The sequence below is a fragment of the Lates calcarifer genome, linkage group LG15, assembly GCF_001640805.2.
Source record: "Lates calcarifer isolate ASB-BC8 linkage group LG15, TLL_Latcal_v3, whole genome shotgun sequence".
In the NCBI taxonomy this organism is placed as follows: Eukaryota; Metazoa; Chordata; class Actinopteri; family Centropomidae; genus Lates; species Lates calcarifer.
Window position 1 is genome coordinate 15,829,308 of NC_066847.1, and position 17,181 is coordinate 15,846,488.

Consider the following 17,181-nt stretch of genomic DNA (forward strand, 5'->3'; position numbering starts at 1 on the left):
TTTGTCAGCTATGTTCAGGTGAGAGGAGCTAATATAAACAAGAGTTTAAACTTATCTCAGCCATTTGAACAAAACAGACATGAAAAAGTGTACAGTGACTACCAGAAAGCCAATAAAGAAAAGAGAAAAGAAGTAGATTCCAAAAAGTACAAACCACCACCAGCAAGACTCTGTTGATAACCACAGCATCTGAGAGAGAAAAATTCTCGATAGCACTAAAGCTAAAGAGCTCTCTAACAAGTTGATAGAGTTTCAGAGTGATTTTTTATTATGAATATTTGGAAAAGGAGGCCTACTGTTCAGGAAGGCTTTTCCAAAGAGGCCAATTGTTATTTCACAAGAGAATGAAATGAAATGAAAAATGGCTACTTATGTTTGTATATGCCATTTATTTTTTATATTTTATTGCTTTTCAAATAATTTTTACATTTACATTTAATGACATATAATGACATTTAGTTGCGCTGTGTAAGTAATGAAAACTTTTTTTTTTTTCCAGTGAGTAAATAGTAGTATAGCAGGCTAAAAGAGCTTTTAAAAGTACTGTTTTATTTTCGCTCATCTGAAATATGAGTGTGAAATTAATACGTTATAAAATACCCTAAAGATTCCAACAGTAGAATGAAAAAGTAATGTCAATATTGTCCACGAGTTCCTGAAATCTAATTTAACTGCTCACTAAGAGAAAGATTTAGAATCTGTTTTATGGGAGATAGTGAATGAGTGAAAGAGTCATGATTCAGTCCCAGAGGTGCTTGTTATCATGAAAACTTTAAATAGCAGTGGTTCCATGGTGGTTGAGCAAACTTTGTTTGCTGATGAGGACCATCTGATATGGTTGAAAGATTTTCATAACAGCTACTAAATGAATCTTGAGGTGGAATTGTTTCATCAACACTGTCATACTATTCATGGCCTTGACAATTTTAGTGCTAGTACTAAGAAAAGCTACAGTAAAATTATAGTGTTTCTCAGTGCTTATGTGGTCCAGGTCCATGGTCCCCTGTTATTGGTCCTCTGGCTGCTGTCAGTTCAAGCTGCTTGGTGGTTTATCAGAGCAAAATGCCTGAATGCAGAGTAGGAGAGGACAAGATGCCAAGATACAAATCCCACAGTCTCTAATTAAAGTATCATGGTGCTGCTGTAATATAGAGAGGAGGGGGAGAGTATGTTGAGTAGATCACAGATGTATGCGTGTGTATTCAGGGGATTGGCAGGAGGAGGATAAGGCAAGAGGAACATGGAGGACATGGCAGACAATTTTAGGAAGAGCAGTGAGGCAAAAAGGAAGTGGTTAACGGCTGAGCACAGTAGCACCATTGAGGAGATGCTGGCATTGACTGGAGAATTTAGAGGGTTTAAAGAACGAGGAGAGAGAGAGCTGGAGTGAAGGGCAGGAAGATGATGGTGCTTGTTTGTTGAGGTGAAGATGGGAGTTTTTGTTTATTATATTTACAGGCTGCTTGCATTGCTGGCATGAGTATGAATTTGATTCTGTTTGTAAATAACATAGTTCTTCAAATGTAAATGTGAAATATAATTGTAGGTTTACATGCCTGACTCTCCCAGGCTGCGTGAGACAGAGACTGTCGACAAATATTGATGTGTAGGGCTGCCATGTTATTGTGTGCCAGTGTGTTGCTATGGTAACAGATGATGTGAATGTGAGTAAGCAAGGTGAGAGGTAGTACTCTAGCTGTCCTGGGGGCTCTCTGCCTCTCCTCCCTATCACTCTCCATCGCTGGCTTTGGTCAAACTTGGGCACATGTCTACACATTTAGACTAATGCAGGCAAATTGATAGCACAAATTAATAGCTAAACATAACCTGAGTAGTATTAACAGCAGTTGTGATGCTGAAGCCTTATGGTTAGTATTTAGTATTTATCATGGCAGGCAGCCCCTGGGTAGGACTGCACGATCTGTTGTATTAAAAATCCAAACTCGATTCATACCTCTATGTAATCTCATTTGTGAATGGTAATGATTCTGCCACATTTTAATTAGACACCGGCTGCATCAAAACAAGCGCTCCTCCTTTCTCCCCCATCAAATGACAACACAGCGTTACACCATATGATGCAGAGCAGCAGAAACCAGGAAAAGGAAAGAAACCCAGTGAGAGTGAGTGAGAGACACTGGTGAATAACAGTCCTATATCAGGCATCGTTTTTGTTGTGTTGCCTTCTGTATCAGGTAAATGAGGGCAATAAACATTTATGCTGCCAATCTATACACACAAACACACACACACATATATATATATATATATATATATATATATATATATATATATATATATATACACAATAAACAATACACAATACAAGTCTATGTAAGGGACAAGCCTGGGACAAGCTCTTTGACCTGGTTGCGGCACCTGTATAGTTTTCTTACACAGTGCAGCAGGTCCCAGGAGGGCCTTTCAAGCATTCACTTTCAAGCATGACTAAATCAAACAAATATATCAAACTAAATATATCTGGTGTTGTGTTGTTGGTCAAACAAAACAGACAAATTGAACCCATCACCTTGGGCTCTTGGGAATTGTGACATTTTATAGACCAGACAGTTAATCACGAAAATATGTTGAATAACATCAATCAATACTGGCAATACTTGTTAGTTGCCATCCATAATTCTAAATAAAAGTTACAAAGCAGATACTATGTTAGTAGTTTAGGAATGAGGGATTTTAGTCTCTTTGATATTCAGAGAAGCCCCCAACCATCATGCTAATATAAGACAACATGAGGCAGGAGATGCCTGGGAGAGAACTGCACTTTATTCTGGGGCTCTGGCTCTCATCCATATTCAGCAACAGCAGCTCCGCTCGTCACTGAGAGCCAGAGCCTCTCTCTTTCTTACTCACCCACTTTCTCATTGCTGCTGTCACTCGCACATACTAACCCCACATGAGCAGAGATATCCTACACACGCATACATTTATTACTTTATATTCTTCCATTTATGCCAAAACACACCCTCCCTCTCTTATCAGTGAACCACTGACGTATTGTCTGCATCAGTGCATCCAACATCTGTTGCTTTTTCTCTCACTGGCAAGACGAGGAGGAGAAATATGCCCTAGTGATACAATTAACATTTGGAATCGCATACGAAAAATCCCTTATAACCCTCCACAAAAAGAGCTGGCACCATTATTTTTCGCCTGCTTGAAGCCTTTTGAGCTTCAGTCAGTTTAGGGAGGTTTGTACTTGTTAATAGAGCAGAGTAGGAGAGCTGTGGCATGTCTGTCATCCCTGCCCCCCTGTATGTCTGGGGTTAGGTCTGTCAGTCTTCCTGAGATGTCACTCACTTATTGTCTTGCAGTGTCTAAAGTTTTCTTTAGATGTCAAAATGATGTTGATCAAATACATGTTAATCTATTTATTGCTCTGTTAATTAAAGAGTGAAAAGTGAATAAAACATGTTACATGGAGGCTTTAAACAGGATGTAAAGAATGACTATGCTCTTAGTTGAAATCCAGGCATACGGTCATTTATGCAGTGTCCCCCAGGTTTCAAGGCTACTGTCACCCTCTGACAATCTCAGGTGATTTTTAAGCTGTAATTGCATGTGTGCGCATTTTTGACTTGTCACAGGTTATAGCGGAGTCATTAGCACATTGAGACATGTCAGGAGGATGTGTGTGAGAGGAGAGGAGGAGAATGAATCATGAAACTTGCATCATGACAGCATTTCATCTTTTTATCTTTTTCCAAGGACCCCACACACACAGTGCTACACTCCCAGGTTACTGTAATTGATAGTGCACTACTAGAAGTTGCTGTCTTTACAAACTGAGGCTGGGTATATTTGGAGTTTATATTGTAGATACAGACCCTGGGTACTTGATCTTGTGTGAAGCTTTTAAAATGTTCATGTTGAACCACATTGACTTCGAACAAAAGTCTCTTTTATTCTGGAGAATAAATTTCCTGTGATATTTGAAGTAGAATGAGCCCATGCTCTGTTGATTTCTTTGTCAACACAGTAAACTCTCAACTGAGAGAATTTTTGCAAGTTTTTAATACTCAACAGTGTCAGACAATAGTGATAACCCTGAGTCCACCCCAAACCAGACATGTGCTTTATGAAGTTTCAGACAAGCCAGCAGAGGAAAGCAAAGTGCAGTAATGGCCCTTCAGACTCAGAACAGTCAGTCACTAACAGAGGCTTTGTAACTACAGAGTGGGATGAGATTCAGACTTTCTATCAGTTAGACAAAAGAAAAAAATATTAGTTTGACAGACACCCTGTATTTGACAAGGGACAGTGAGAATGCATTCACTACTCACTGAATGTATTTTTTTTCTGGTGCCTTCTCTGCATTCAGGAGTAGCCAGATGAAACTGGTCCAGAAAACTTCTGTCTCACTTTAGTTTCTCTCACTCACCCACTCATGTTCCCTTTTTCTATCTCAGGCACTTTAGTTTGGCTTGTCTGGTAGTAGCTTACATGAATATTTTTTAAACATATGCTCGCTGAGCACTTTATAGGAGCACCTGTACTCCTGCTTATTCATGCAATTATCCAATCACCCAATCACGTAAGGAGGAGCTTCAGTTAATGTTCACCTCAGACATCAGAATGGAGAAAAAATTAGGATCTTAGTGACTTTGACCATGGCATGACTGTTGGAGACTGTTGGTTTAAGTATGAAATAATAATAATAACAGTCAAACTGTTTGATCTGTAACCCAGTTCAGACTGCTCTGAACCACTATCATGGCCATCAGTGAAGGTGGGCAGCTTTGTTACCAGCTTGTATTGATATTGAAATGACTTACATATGTAGCTATGATTCTGTGTATTCTTTATGACCATCAGATGACCATCACTGGTCATTTTCTGACGGCACATGCGATCAAAACTTGTGTGTTTTAAACATTTTAAACATTTTCATAGGTTGAAATGGTGTGCCCTCACTCTACCTCTTATTGACTCTGATCCTGATATTCTTTGCTGAATGAGGGTGGGGGAAAAATAAAGCATGTGTGAAACAGCACCCTGTACTCCTTCTCGAGCAATGTCACAACCTCAAAATGAAGAGAACTATTAATTGTTTTTTTGCTTGTTTTTTGGTCAAGAAAAACCCGCCCACGCAAAAACCCACAAATCAGTTTCAACGGATGTTTAGGTGTATCATGTCATACACTAAAGTCACAACTGTGTGTGACACATGAGATGGAAAACATCACAGCAGTCTCCTACTTGCAGGGTGGATGTGGGGCTGGTGCAGGTTTGTGTGTGACAGCGAGAGATCTTAAGCAGATCTACAGCTGTCACCCAAAGTGCCCTCTCCACTCTATCAGCCTGCCAGTGACAGTACCATTTATGTTAATGTAATGAGTGTGTGTGTGTGAAGGCCTGAAGAGAACATTGAGTGCCCTTCAGCTTGACAGTTCTGTACATGTTGGTGACAGCCTCCAGAATTGCTGTCCATTAATGTGACTTTGGTGTCTGTGTATGTGTCTTTTGGGGTGCTTTGTAATCTTACAGGTGCACATTTCATATTAAGACTGCCTGAGAATATTTGACTGATGTCAAGTTGAGTGATGGGCAAACTGAAGCCAATGGGCTCCTTCTGCTCATCTGCACCAGTAGATTTGGCTCTCTTCACAGTTTACAGATGTCTGTACACTGTATGTAAAGTAGTTTCACCTATGAGCTGACCTACTTTAAAAGAAAAAACAAAAATCACTTTAGTTGATAATATGGAGGTTTTCCTCTTAACAGATCAAAACTTATGTTCACAAGACAATATTTTGATCTGGCATTTACTTGTGTATGTGTTTGTGCCACCACACAGCATTGGGAGCTGTGTGGCACTCTCTGCTGCTTCTTCCTGTTTCCTGTAGGAGTGTCCATTCACCATGAAAAATGAGAAAATCTATAGATTATATTGCTTTATTTATTGTGTCAAGCTGTTTCCAGGTTTAATTGTGGTAACACCAGCTTTATATATGTATAATACATTGTTAATACACAGTCAGCAGTAATGCTCTAGGGTTATTGTGAGACTTTCTAGCTGTGTTTAGCCTTTACACTTTCCGTAGTTGCACCTAGTTTGTCAGCTGTTAATCTAAATAAGGGTAGTGTGTTGTACCTACCATGTTCTCAGTAATACCATGCTGGTTAGACTTATTATGAAATCACATGTTTGATTATATCTCAGCATCCACTAAATATCTATGTGATGAGCCCACATGTTATTGTGCTACCGGAAGGGAGTAAACAGGGAATTAGTACAGTGCTCAAAGGTACAATACATGCTACAGGGGGTTCTATGTTCCAGTATGTCTTTGCATGTGTTTGATAATGTGGCCTTGCTTCATAGAACTGGTAGAGCAGGAACCAACTTCTTTGCTGTAGTGCCCTGTGTTATGTTTGTCATTGAAACGAATGAAAAAGCCTTGTGTACCTTTTTTCTATTTCTTTCTTTTTTGATACGGTGCTGTTACTGTTGTGAAATAGTCCCCTTTCTTTGTTGCACACACACTTGGTGTAAAGTGCCAGCACACTTGTATTTGCTGCTGTGCTGGTTATTAGTGATTGTGACAGTTAGACGTCAGAGCACTGAGAGGAGACAGCAAGGCCACCCACTGAGGAAGATTGTAATAAATTTCAAAGCCTACAGAAGCATGCTAAATTGCTCTGCTATGACCCAGATCCTTTTTAGGAATCAATTTCTTTTTTGTTGTTCTTGTTGGAGTTCAGCATAGCCAGACTTCCCAGCATCTTGTGCCCACTAACATAAGAAAGATATAAAGTAGGTAGCTGAGAGTGGGAGATTAGTAGTATGCTCTTCGCTCCAGAGTAGCTCTCAAAAACTACTTTTAACAGTTCATACCATTTATATTCATACTAATATCCAGGCTGAAGCTGGAGCACCACAGGTGTTTAGAGGTGGCAAAAAAACAAATAACATCTCATATGGTCAACATCTTTCAGAGAGTTCACTCAATGAAACAGGCTTCTAAAGCAGATGTTTGGTTTTCAGACTTTTTCTTGTTAAAACACTCTTCCAGACAATTTTACTCACACTGAAGGACAGTTTATTTGTAGCATATCAACCTGTCACCCTGATCAGTTTCAGTTTCAGTTTGCCATGTTTACATGTTGGAAAGAGTCCGACATGCAGGGCTAAGCAAGATTCAAGAGATGGAGCCCACATTTAAACCTGAAGGACAGTTTAAAGCAGTCCTTTGAGAACAGGTCTGTACCTAGCTGTCTATCCAGACCATCAAATCCATGATTAACAAGATTTCTTGTGAAACTGTCCGAGGTGAAAAACACACACACATGGAGAGCTCGCCGCATCCTCCCTCAGTGTGAGAACGGAAGCATAGCCTGATCCTGTGTTTGTCAACACATTGAGGAGGCCTAATTGGTACACTGAGCATTGAGTTGCTACACTGATGTCATACTGAGCTAACCTTTCTCTACATTCATGTCTGTTAATATTTCAGCAGGAGTGGAGACATAGAGGCAGGCTGGGGGAGAGCTGTTAAAATATTATAGATATGGCAGTGTTATTTGCAGAGAGCACCTGGGTTTTTTTCTAGATATCTGTGGATGTGTTTTTGCACCAGGGTGACACTACTGCCAGGATTGGCTGATGACTCCATTGGTGCTTCTAATGTACATACATACATAATGTTGTTTTATCACCTTGTTCAGACAAAATAAAATGGTTGGTCTTGTTCTCTAATAGCCATTACTCAAACCTGGGCCACATCAAACCATTGCAGGTGCTTTGTAAATGGGGTTAAACACACAGTGACTGTACTGATGCATTTTTCATTTCAGACCAAACCATCAGTTACGTCTGTTATCCCTGTAACACCCCATTTGTTAAGCTTTAGCAGTGGCTCAGTGTTACTAATGCTTTTCTCTTTTGCCTACTCTCAGAACAAATGCCATCTGTAGCAGTTTATCCTCTAAACTGCTACATATTTGTGTTTTGCTTGTGGGTACTCTGCTTTCATAAAGCAGGCTATAACTGTGGACCACTGGCATCTGCAGCAACATCCGTATGCAAGCTGTGTCCAGTGTTTATATTGTCTTCTTATTTTACTACCACTGAGTGAACATGGGTAAATGGAATTGGTCTAAAACATGCCTCAAGGACACTCCTCTCCTTTGCTTTGCCATGCTTGATGTAGCAGAGACCATGACCCTGATGGCTGTGACAGACAGGAGGAGAGAGAGAGCCACTCAGAGCTGGAGCAGAGCAAAGCATGGCTCCATAGGCAAGCAGCAGCTGTGTGGTTAGACATGTACAGGTGTGCTCTGAGATTGAATTTAATCACAGGTATTAAAATCCAAAACAACAAATGACATTACCTCACTCAGCTGAGCTTTTCTCTCAGTTGAGTGCTTTTAAAAGCACAAGTCAAGCTTATTTTGTTCTTTCTCTATGAACACTCATTTAGTTTAATTATACACAGTACTGCCTAGCCTAAGGCTAAGTCTTGATACTGACCCAGCAAAGTTGTGTCTAAAGATAGGGCTCATCCAATTTAGAATACATCACTGTTAAGAGAGATAGCTAACTCAAGGCTGAGCCTGGAGCTAAACGCATTTGATAATCAGTATGAAAAGTTTTTATCGTGTAGTTTACAGAGTTGGATTTTTTTTGTGCTTCATCAGAGCTCCATTCTGCCAACCCATTAAGTATTGAGGGCATCTGAGTATTCGAGCTAAATTAGAAAGTTACTTAAAATCCTCATCATGGTAATTACTTCAGAGCTGCCAATATTTGACTGGAGCTGCTGTGATGTCTTTTTTTCCCCTCCAGCCTGAGTGAGTTGGCTCCGATTCTCTGCTGGATAGGAGATTAAAGATGGAAATATTGTCCAAATTCATTTGCAAATGTTTGTATGTGATTATATTGATATGTTAAGAGATATATTTGTGCTATTTGTTCATAAGTAATACTTGAATGTGTGTTTAAAGTTCCCATCCAGCCATGTTTTAAAGTATTTCAAAGTACTTTATGAAAAATATTTTGTTTACCATAGTTTCCCACATAAAGTAAAAAAAAAAAAAAAAAGAAAGAAAAGAAAAGCTCTGAGCAACTGTGGATCTCTGAATACACCCTGCCCACCATTGCTACTTGCACTAGGTTAACCAGTGAAAGAGCAGTGAGTGTGTGGCTAATGTTAGAGAAAACATCAGAGATATTCAGCCATACATATCTGAGACTCAGTCAGACCCAAACTCAGAGGAGTCTGTTGCGGACCAAAATCAGTACTAGCGGATGTATCAGAATGATTATTGTAGTTAGCATCTTCTATTTATTTATGTTGTTTGTTAGCTTTTAACTGACAGTAGACACAGCATTAGTGGTTGTGCTAATGCAAACACTTGCTCTCTGTACTGTCTGCTCTGAACTGGAGGTTTCAGGTTTCTTTTGCTTCACCCCACAAGTTGATAGGATTGGTGAGACTGTCACTGATACACTGCAGATCCAAGATATGTCTTGTATCATGTAAAAAAACACAATACGGGCGTGTTAACAAGGTTAAAAACTTGGACTAGGAGAGACTTAAAGACTCTGTATGCTAAAAGTGGTCACAGGAGTGTGTTTCACTGTCCCAGCTTCATGTTGGAGGCTGTTTCTCACCCTCCTGCTGTTAGCTCTGTTACCACTGTTCACACTGCTGGAGAGGTGTGTGTGTGGGTGTGTGTACATGTTTTTGGTTGCATAAAGTCTGTATGGCCCAGTGCTTCTGCATGCTGACAGTTTGCTTTCTCAGGGTGCAACTAGCAACAGCAGATATACACACTTGAATAAGCACACACATGCACACAGATGAATTGAATTGACATTCATTATACTGTTAGCACACACACACTTTTGCATAGCCCTGTACATGAGAGCTTGTTTTGGGTTTCAGTGAAATAGGCACATTATGCACACAGTCAACCCTTTCTTTGTGCGCAGGCAGTGTACAGTCCACCTGTGAGGAGACAGCTGTGAGAGCACAGGAGTGGTTCAAACCACATGGGATAAAGGAGATGGGGACAGGAAAGAAGTGACATTTACTGCAGAACATTCCTCTCACACTTCCCTCCATCCATGTTGTTTACCAGGCCCTCTAAGTACATCCCACTTCCCTTAATTGTCTCCTTGTTTTGAACCCATGGCATCTTTTCTACCATTGTAGTCACCCTTTCTGAAGACTGAAGGAAGACAGAAGAGGAAAGAGGTATCAAGGACAAACATACTTATAAAATGAGTCATCCTTCCCACTCAAGCATCATCCAAGTGATGTCAATTAGTGATGACGGCTGCACAGCCCGATCAGCTGTCAGTGGACTTTAGCTTCTCTTTAGGTCATGTAGTTCACATTTGAACAGATATGTCATTTAAACCCAAATAATTAACTCATTCAGCAGATCCCTATTCATAGTTATAGAAGTATATTTCTCAGGCTCAGAAGGTTTAACAAGATTTCATACGTCAACTTTTCTGTTCTGAATGTTTTTTTGAAGTTTGAACACATTGAAATGTTAGTGGCCTTTGTTAGTAGATGATCCTTTTTTGCATATATTAGTTCAGGTGATAATCCATAATAAGAAGCCAGGGTTTGACATTGTGTTGAATTGACTTGGTAGTCTATCCCTCTGACTGAGTTGAATTTGTTGTGTAATTTACATATGATTTGATCATGTTTGTTGCTGTGACTAGAAAAACAACCCACACTGATCTAAATTTTGTCCCTTTCTGTCTCCCTCTTCCCCAGATATCTGGAGCCTGGGTGTGATCCTGTTCATGTTGGTGTGTGGTCAGCCGCCTTTCCAGGAAGCTAACGACAGTGAGACCCTCACCATGATCATGGACTGTAAATACACTGTACCGGCCCACGTCTCCAGCGCCTGCAAAGAGTGAGTGGTACATTCACAGCATTCACACATGAGAATCACTCAACTCGTCTGTTTATTCTGTTTTGATGAAATGAAATAAAATCTGATCAAGCTTAAGAGTTAGTGGTCACACTTTAACACAAAGATGTGGATGGTGTTTTTTGATTTCCTACCTGATATCCCCAGTGTTGGCTGCCAGGCCTGTACTCATTGCTATTCCGCCCTACTTACCACTACATCCCTGTGTGTATTACTTGGATGTATCCCAGTTTTCTCCCTCTGTCTGTGTCTGGCTTACAGTCGACATACTGTATATGTGGTTTGGAGAACAGCCAGTCCCATTAAACTGACATGGCCTGTAGACTGTAGTGGGGGTCGTTGACCTGTAACCATACTTCAGTTAGCTTGCACTGAACAGATCACAGTATAGACTGGTGGATGCCATAGTGCCACCTTGTCAGTCAATGTTCAGTGTTCCAGACAAACACAACAAAGTGATAAAGCTGCTATTTTCATTTAGTAATCTTTAGTAATCTTCTGTCAATCATTGTTTAACTACATGACTAATATGGTTCACACAAAATAACTGAAATGACTCAATTCATCTACTGGACTTTCACTATCTATACCGCTTATCCGTTAAGAGTCACCGGGGGGGGGGGTGAGAGGCAGTGTACACCCTGGACAGATCACAGGGCCAACACATATAGACAAACAATAGACAAACAATCGTTCGCACTCACATTCACACCTGTGGGCAATTTAGAATCACCAATTAATCTGCATGTCTTTGGACTGTGTGAAGCTGGAGAACAGAGAGAACACATGCAAACTCCACAAGAAAAGTCCTGGGTGAACCGTTATGTACATCAGTATAAATCCTTGGGATTTCAAAAATGGTAAACTTCAGTCGGGTAGACAGTCAGGTAGACAATTCCAAAAAACTCTTCTGGTGTAACACAATTTTTCAGTAACTTTGTTATAATATGCCCTCCAGTGAGGCTTGAAGCAGCTCTGTCTTTGTGATTATACACTGTCAGTATGTAGAGTAATAATCATTCATTAGAATTACTGCATATTCAGCTTGAAATGCAGGTTAGATTCATGGTGGTACAATATGAGACCATAGACATACACTGATCAGCCACAAAACCTCTGACAGGTGAAGTGAATAACACTGATCATCTGGTTACAATACAGTGTTCTGCTTGTATCCTGACATTCATCTGGATGTTACTTTGACATGTACCAGCCACCTAAACATTGCTGTAGACCAAGCACACCCCCCCATGGCAAGGATACTCTCCTGTGACAGGGGTCTCAATCCAGCAGGACAGTGCTCCCACCACACCACAAAAACTGCTCCAAAATGTCTGGAGGAACACGACAAACAGCCCAAGGTGTTGACCTGGCCTCCACACTCCCCCAGATCCCAGTCTGATCCAGCATCTGTGGGATGATCCAGAACAAGTCAGATTCATGGAGGCCCCACCCCACAACCCACAGGATCCAAACGATCCACTACCAATATCCTGGTGCCAGACACCACAGCACACCCTCAGAGGTCCCCTGTCCATGCCCCAGTGGGTCAGAGCTGTTTTGGCGGCACCTACACAGTATTAGGCAGGTGGTTTTAATGCTGTGGCTGATCAGTGTGTACTGTATCTCCAAGTGTCATATCTGAATAGATAGTAGTTTGTCTTGCCCCTGGTGTGTAAAGGCTTTTAGCTGTGTTATGTCATACATGAATGTGGTAATGCTAAAAAGACACAAGACAGAAATCTACCAAATTCTCACAGTTTATTACCAAGCATTCCAAAATTCCTTTTCCCAATGGTTGTGAATTACATCAATCGGCTTTATAAACTGAAGGCACCAGATCACAGCAGTGGCCACTCTGATTTATTCCAGGCCCTGCAGACCAATCTGCTCCAGTAGCTGGCAGAGACTAAAGCCCTTCAAGCAGTCTGAGCAGCCCAGCTGTAGTACAGTCCAACTGCACACAACAACACATGTTCCACACTCAAGATGAGTTAGGCAAATAAATCAGCAGTTGCATAATTAACCATGTGTATTAGTAGATCACAATCTTAATTTTGTACTAATTAATTCTCTCAAGATACACTGGGGGAGTTTTTGTAGTGGTATAGATGCATAGTTTTTCCAATAATTGTGGTCAAGATTAGTCAAGAGAATATTTGTAATGCTTTTGTTTTTTTTTTAAACTTGACCCAAGTTGTTGTTCACATTGTTTTTTGTTGTTGTTGTTGTTGTTGTTGTTGTTGTTGTTGTTGTTAATGAGGCACCGTTGACAACATAAAAACCATGTCTTTGTTTTCTTACTGCATATTACAGCCTTTAATTTGTGATTTTGAGAACACCTACCAAAAAATTGATTGTTTCAGACAGTTAAACTAGATTAAATAAACTGTAAAAACCGTCTTTTCAAAAATAAAAAGCCACTGTTATTTTCAGTCCAATACCCATATGTTCTTAAATTGACGTAGTGGTAATGAGTAGGTTTCATGGGCATGAGCAACGGCATCAGATTATTTTTAGACACAGGAAATAAATGCTTATCTCCTCTGAGTCGAAGAAGACATCTGACTAGATTGAAGTGCTAAGCTGAAGCAGCTGTGAGCAATCTGATGGGCTTTGAGTTCAGAGCAGAAGAGATATTTGTCACATGCTGAGTTGCAGCCTTATATTTTTACCTTATCAGTCACTGGTGAATTATCCAGCCGTATCACAGCAAACCTCTGTTGATACTGCAGTGCTCTGTCTCAGTACAGTATAGGTTTTGATGGGCTTCACACAGTTCTCTTTACATTGGCAATTAGAGAAGAGTTGTACAAGACCCAGGCATAATGAATCATTTTAAGATGTCAGGTGTGGATATGGCTGTAACTGACAAAGAGGGTGGGGTGGTGTTTTTTGCAAATGGCTAAAGTGAATAGGCCCAGTCTACAAATACCTTAAGTCACTAGTATGGTCTCATTTGCTAAGAAAATCTACACAATTTAACACAACAACATTTTCAATTTAGTTTGCTGGAAAAAGAATTGACCAGACCTCAAATTTCCATAGCAGGAACACAGGTCTCCTTTTTTATGACGGCATTACAGAAAGTAGATGTGTTGTTTATGTTAATTGGAACACCATGTTACTTATTGACGTCTTTGATGTGATGGAGCTCTGTTGATTAAAGGAACCCTGTGAAGGCCATCCATCTATCCATTTTCTATACTGCTTATCCCTAAGGGTTGCTGGGGGCGCTGGAGCCAGTTCCAGTTGATATTGGGTGAGAGGCGGGGTACACCCTGGACAGATCACCAGTCTATCACAGGACTGATATAGACTCAAGTGAAAAGATATAGCATTGTTTAATGCTAATATCATATATAATCAAGAGAGAGTATAGTGTACACACTGTGGCCACTGGAGGGACACAGGATGTTTTTACAACATCTACTCTCGGTGTCACTTGTGGCTAATTGGGAAGCAGAGCTTGCCTGCTGTGCTGTCTAATGTTTGGGGGCTGTGAAATGGAGAAGGTCGTCACACACAGACTGGGAGTCATAAACGCAGAGACACATTATTTGTGAGTGTGGCTGGGAGTTGAGGCTCAGAGAATGAAAGAAAAAAAAAACAATAGGGAAATGACTTGGGAGTTGAAGAAGTTCAAACCTGGTTTTCTGTGGCCCCCGTCTCTCCTCTCTCTGTCCGATCAGTTACTGGTGACACAGCAGGAAAAACCAGCAGCACCACCACCTCTAAAGCTGCTGATGCGATATTGGAAAGATCTTTCTCTGACACTGTTATCATATAAAGCAGCAGATTTTCAAAATAACCCTCTCCCTTCCCATCCTATTTATTATTATTTGTCCCACTACAGTTTGGAGAATAGTCATACTCTAAGTTTTGAAACTATAGTTCCCAGTTCCCATAATTTGGGGGCTTTAGGGGATGTAAACAGAAAAGAGTGTTTCCATGTTGTCAGTGAGGTTTTTTTTAGCCTATATTTCTTTACATTTTGACAAATTTTCACCATTAAAAGCAATTAAAAGCATGCCATATCAGATATTAGCAGTTCCTGTTTGCAGTTTACCAGTGAATGTACAGACAGCAGCATTACTTTGATACCTGAAAACACATGATGATCCTCTAGCAAGTTCTTGATGTTTTTCTGTAATTTCTAAGTAAATGTATTGATGTCTTTTCACGATCAACAATGAAGGTGATGTTATCCTCAGGCATGTTACATTAAAAATATCTGTATCATGCCTTTATGTTTAGCTTTGACTACTGTCTGACACTCCTGTCCCTTTCACCTCGCCCAGCATCTTTGCTAAATCTCTGTTCTGACAGTATTCTCTACAATACTATAACGTGTTGTTGAGAATGTAAAACTGACTCTGTTGTTTGTGTAATTTTGTCCAATGGTTGCACTTGTACCTCATAAATTCACTCTTGTCACTTGTATTTTACTTACAGTTTCACTGCCAGACAAAGTCTGAAAAATACTGTTTCACAGATAACATCATTTTTTTCAACACAAAAGTCAGTCTATGCCATGCTGCTGAGAATTATTGACATTTCATTTTCTTTTCCAGCAGCTTAAGACAAACGTTAAAAACACTTAATACTACAAGGTAGATCTAGGAAATTCACTAGAGAGACATGTTGCTTTTACACACTCATATGACATTTAACTTCTCAAATCTCACATTAAATGATATCAAAACTGTTTTGACATTTCACAGTATTTAGCGCTCCTTGATACTGAGTGTTTAAGGGATAGCATTGAAGGCATCTTTACTGAATGCAGTCAAAACCAGGAGATTCACAGCAAACCTCAACCTTGATCATGCCGCTGTCTAAAACTGTGCCCATGTAGAACCAGTTCAAAATGGCTGGCAGACCAGACTCCAGAAACCTGTCCCTCTCTGCTTGCCACTTACAAAGCCTCTGACTCTTTTCTAGCCAATAGCCACCTGCCTGCCTATGAAGTGGCAGTATCCACCTCGGTTGGTCTTTGATGCAATTTGAGGTCCACCGTCCAGTGGACCTCCATCTGACATATCATTGGGTCAACACAGTCTTCCATGTTTCTCTATCTCTTTTCCTTCCTTGTGTGTGCGTGTGTGTGTGTGTGTGTGTGTATGTGTGTGTGTCTGTCTGTCTGTCTGTCTTTCTGCTCTCTATTCCGTGTTGACTCACTGAAATGCATTTGCACATCTCAATTAATTAATTATTCACCAATCCAACTTCCTCATTCTGAGCTTTTTGTTTGTTTTTGTCATTTTAGAAATTAAAATCAAGGATTATTTGAGATAATATGTTTGTTTTACCTCCTGACCGCTCACCACCCCTCCCTGCCACAGACACTGTCACCCCCATCAACACATAGAGATGTACTGTAGCTCCTGTGTTTCTCTCAGCATGATGTGTGGATGGTCATCATGTAGACTGTCATTTTTGAGCCAATCACAACCAAGCAGAACACTATGTTCCTTCATTTCCTGTCATTACTGTGCAAACCACATGGACACACACACACACACACACAAACACCCAGCCTCCTTTTCTCTAATTGCTTCACACACATCACTCACACTGAGATGTGTCAGAACTGGGGTTTAGTCAGTTCGTTGCCTGTTGATCTCCACAGTTTGAATCTGGGGGAGTACTGAAAATATCCATGCCTATTTTGATGCTAATTTTTTTTCCTCATGGTCCCTTTCACACACTAACACTTTCTGTAGCTTGTGGGTTGGTAGGATCTCTCACACATGAGGACACACACCTTCTTCTGAGAATGTGTGGACCAGCTATTATACACCAGTGTGAGTGAGTGTAACCTATAGTGAGAGAAAATAAGAGCAGACAGTCTTGTGTGACTTCAAGTTCTATACAGGCTCGCTCTGTATAGGTCTCAAGGGAAAGAGAAGGATGAGACAAGACATCCATTTGAAGGGAAGACAAGCCTTGGTTAGAGTTCCACAGATACTGAGAGTTCAAGAGAACATCCTTTTTTGCTTGTTCTGTCACACTGGGGGATCTATTGCCTGTAAGATTTAGTGTGTTACATGTTTTGGGACAGTCAGTCCTGTAGTTGAGAGAGGGAAAATGTTGAATGAAAACACAAGTGTCTATTGTTTTCTGTTAGAACCCACACACTGGCAGCATGGAGCTCACACATCATGATATATGTATGTTCTGTTTCCGAGCATTAGTGTGTTGCTTGGTTCATTCTAGCCGCTGTGCATTGACAACTTTGTGTTTGTGCAGCACTGTGCTCGG

The 17,181-nt window shown here is 40.4% G+C and overlaps 1 protein-coding gene across 4 annotated transcripts in view; it reads left to right on the forward strand.

Moving 5' to 3' along the window:
- snrka (SNF related kinase a) overlaps positions 1 to 17,181 on the forward strand; it is a 45,661-nt gene that overhangs the window by 11,247 nt on the left and 17,233 nt on the right. For 3 of the 4 annotated variants that reach the window (XM_018665667.2, XM_051076326.1, XM_018665671.2), the window contains one exon: positions 10,758 to 10,899. In XM_018665667.2, coding sequence (XP_018521183.1) covers positions 10,758 to 10,899 — 142 coding nt within the window. Of the gene's footprint in view, positions 1 to 10,178; positions 10,221 to 10,757; positions 10,900 to 17,181 lie in introns of those variants that run through there. The other variant, XM_018665670.2, reaches the window with a different exon arrangement.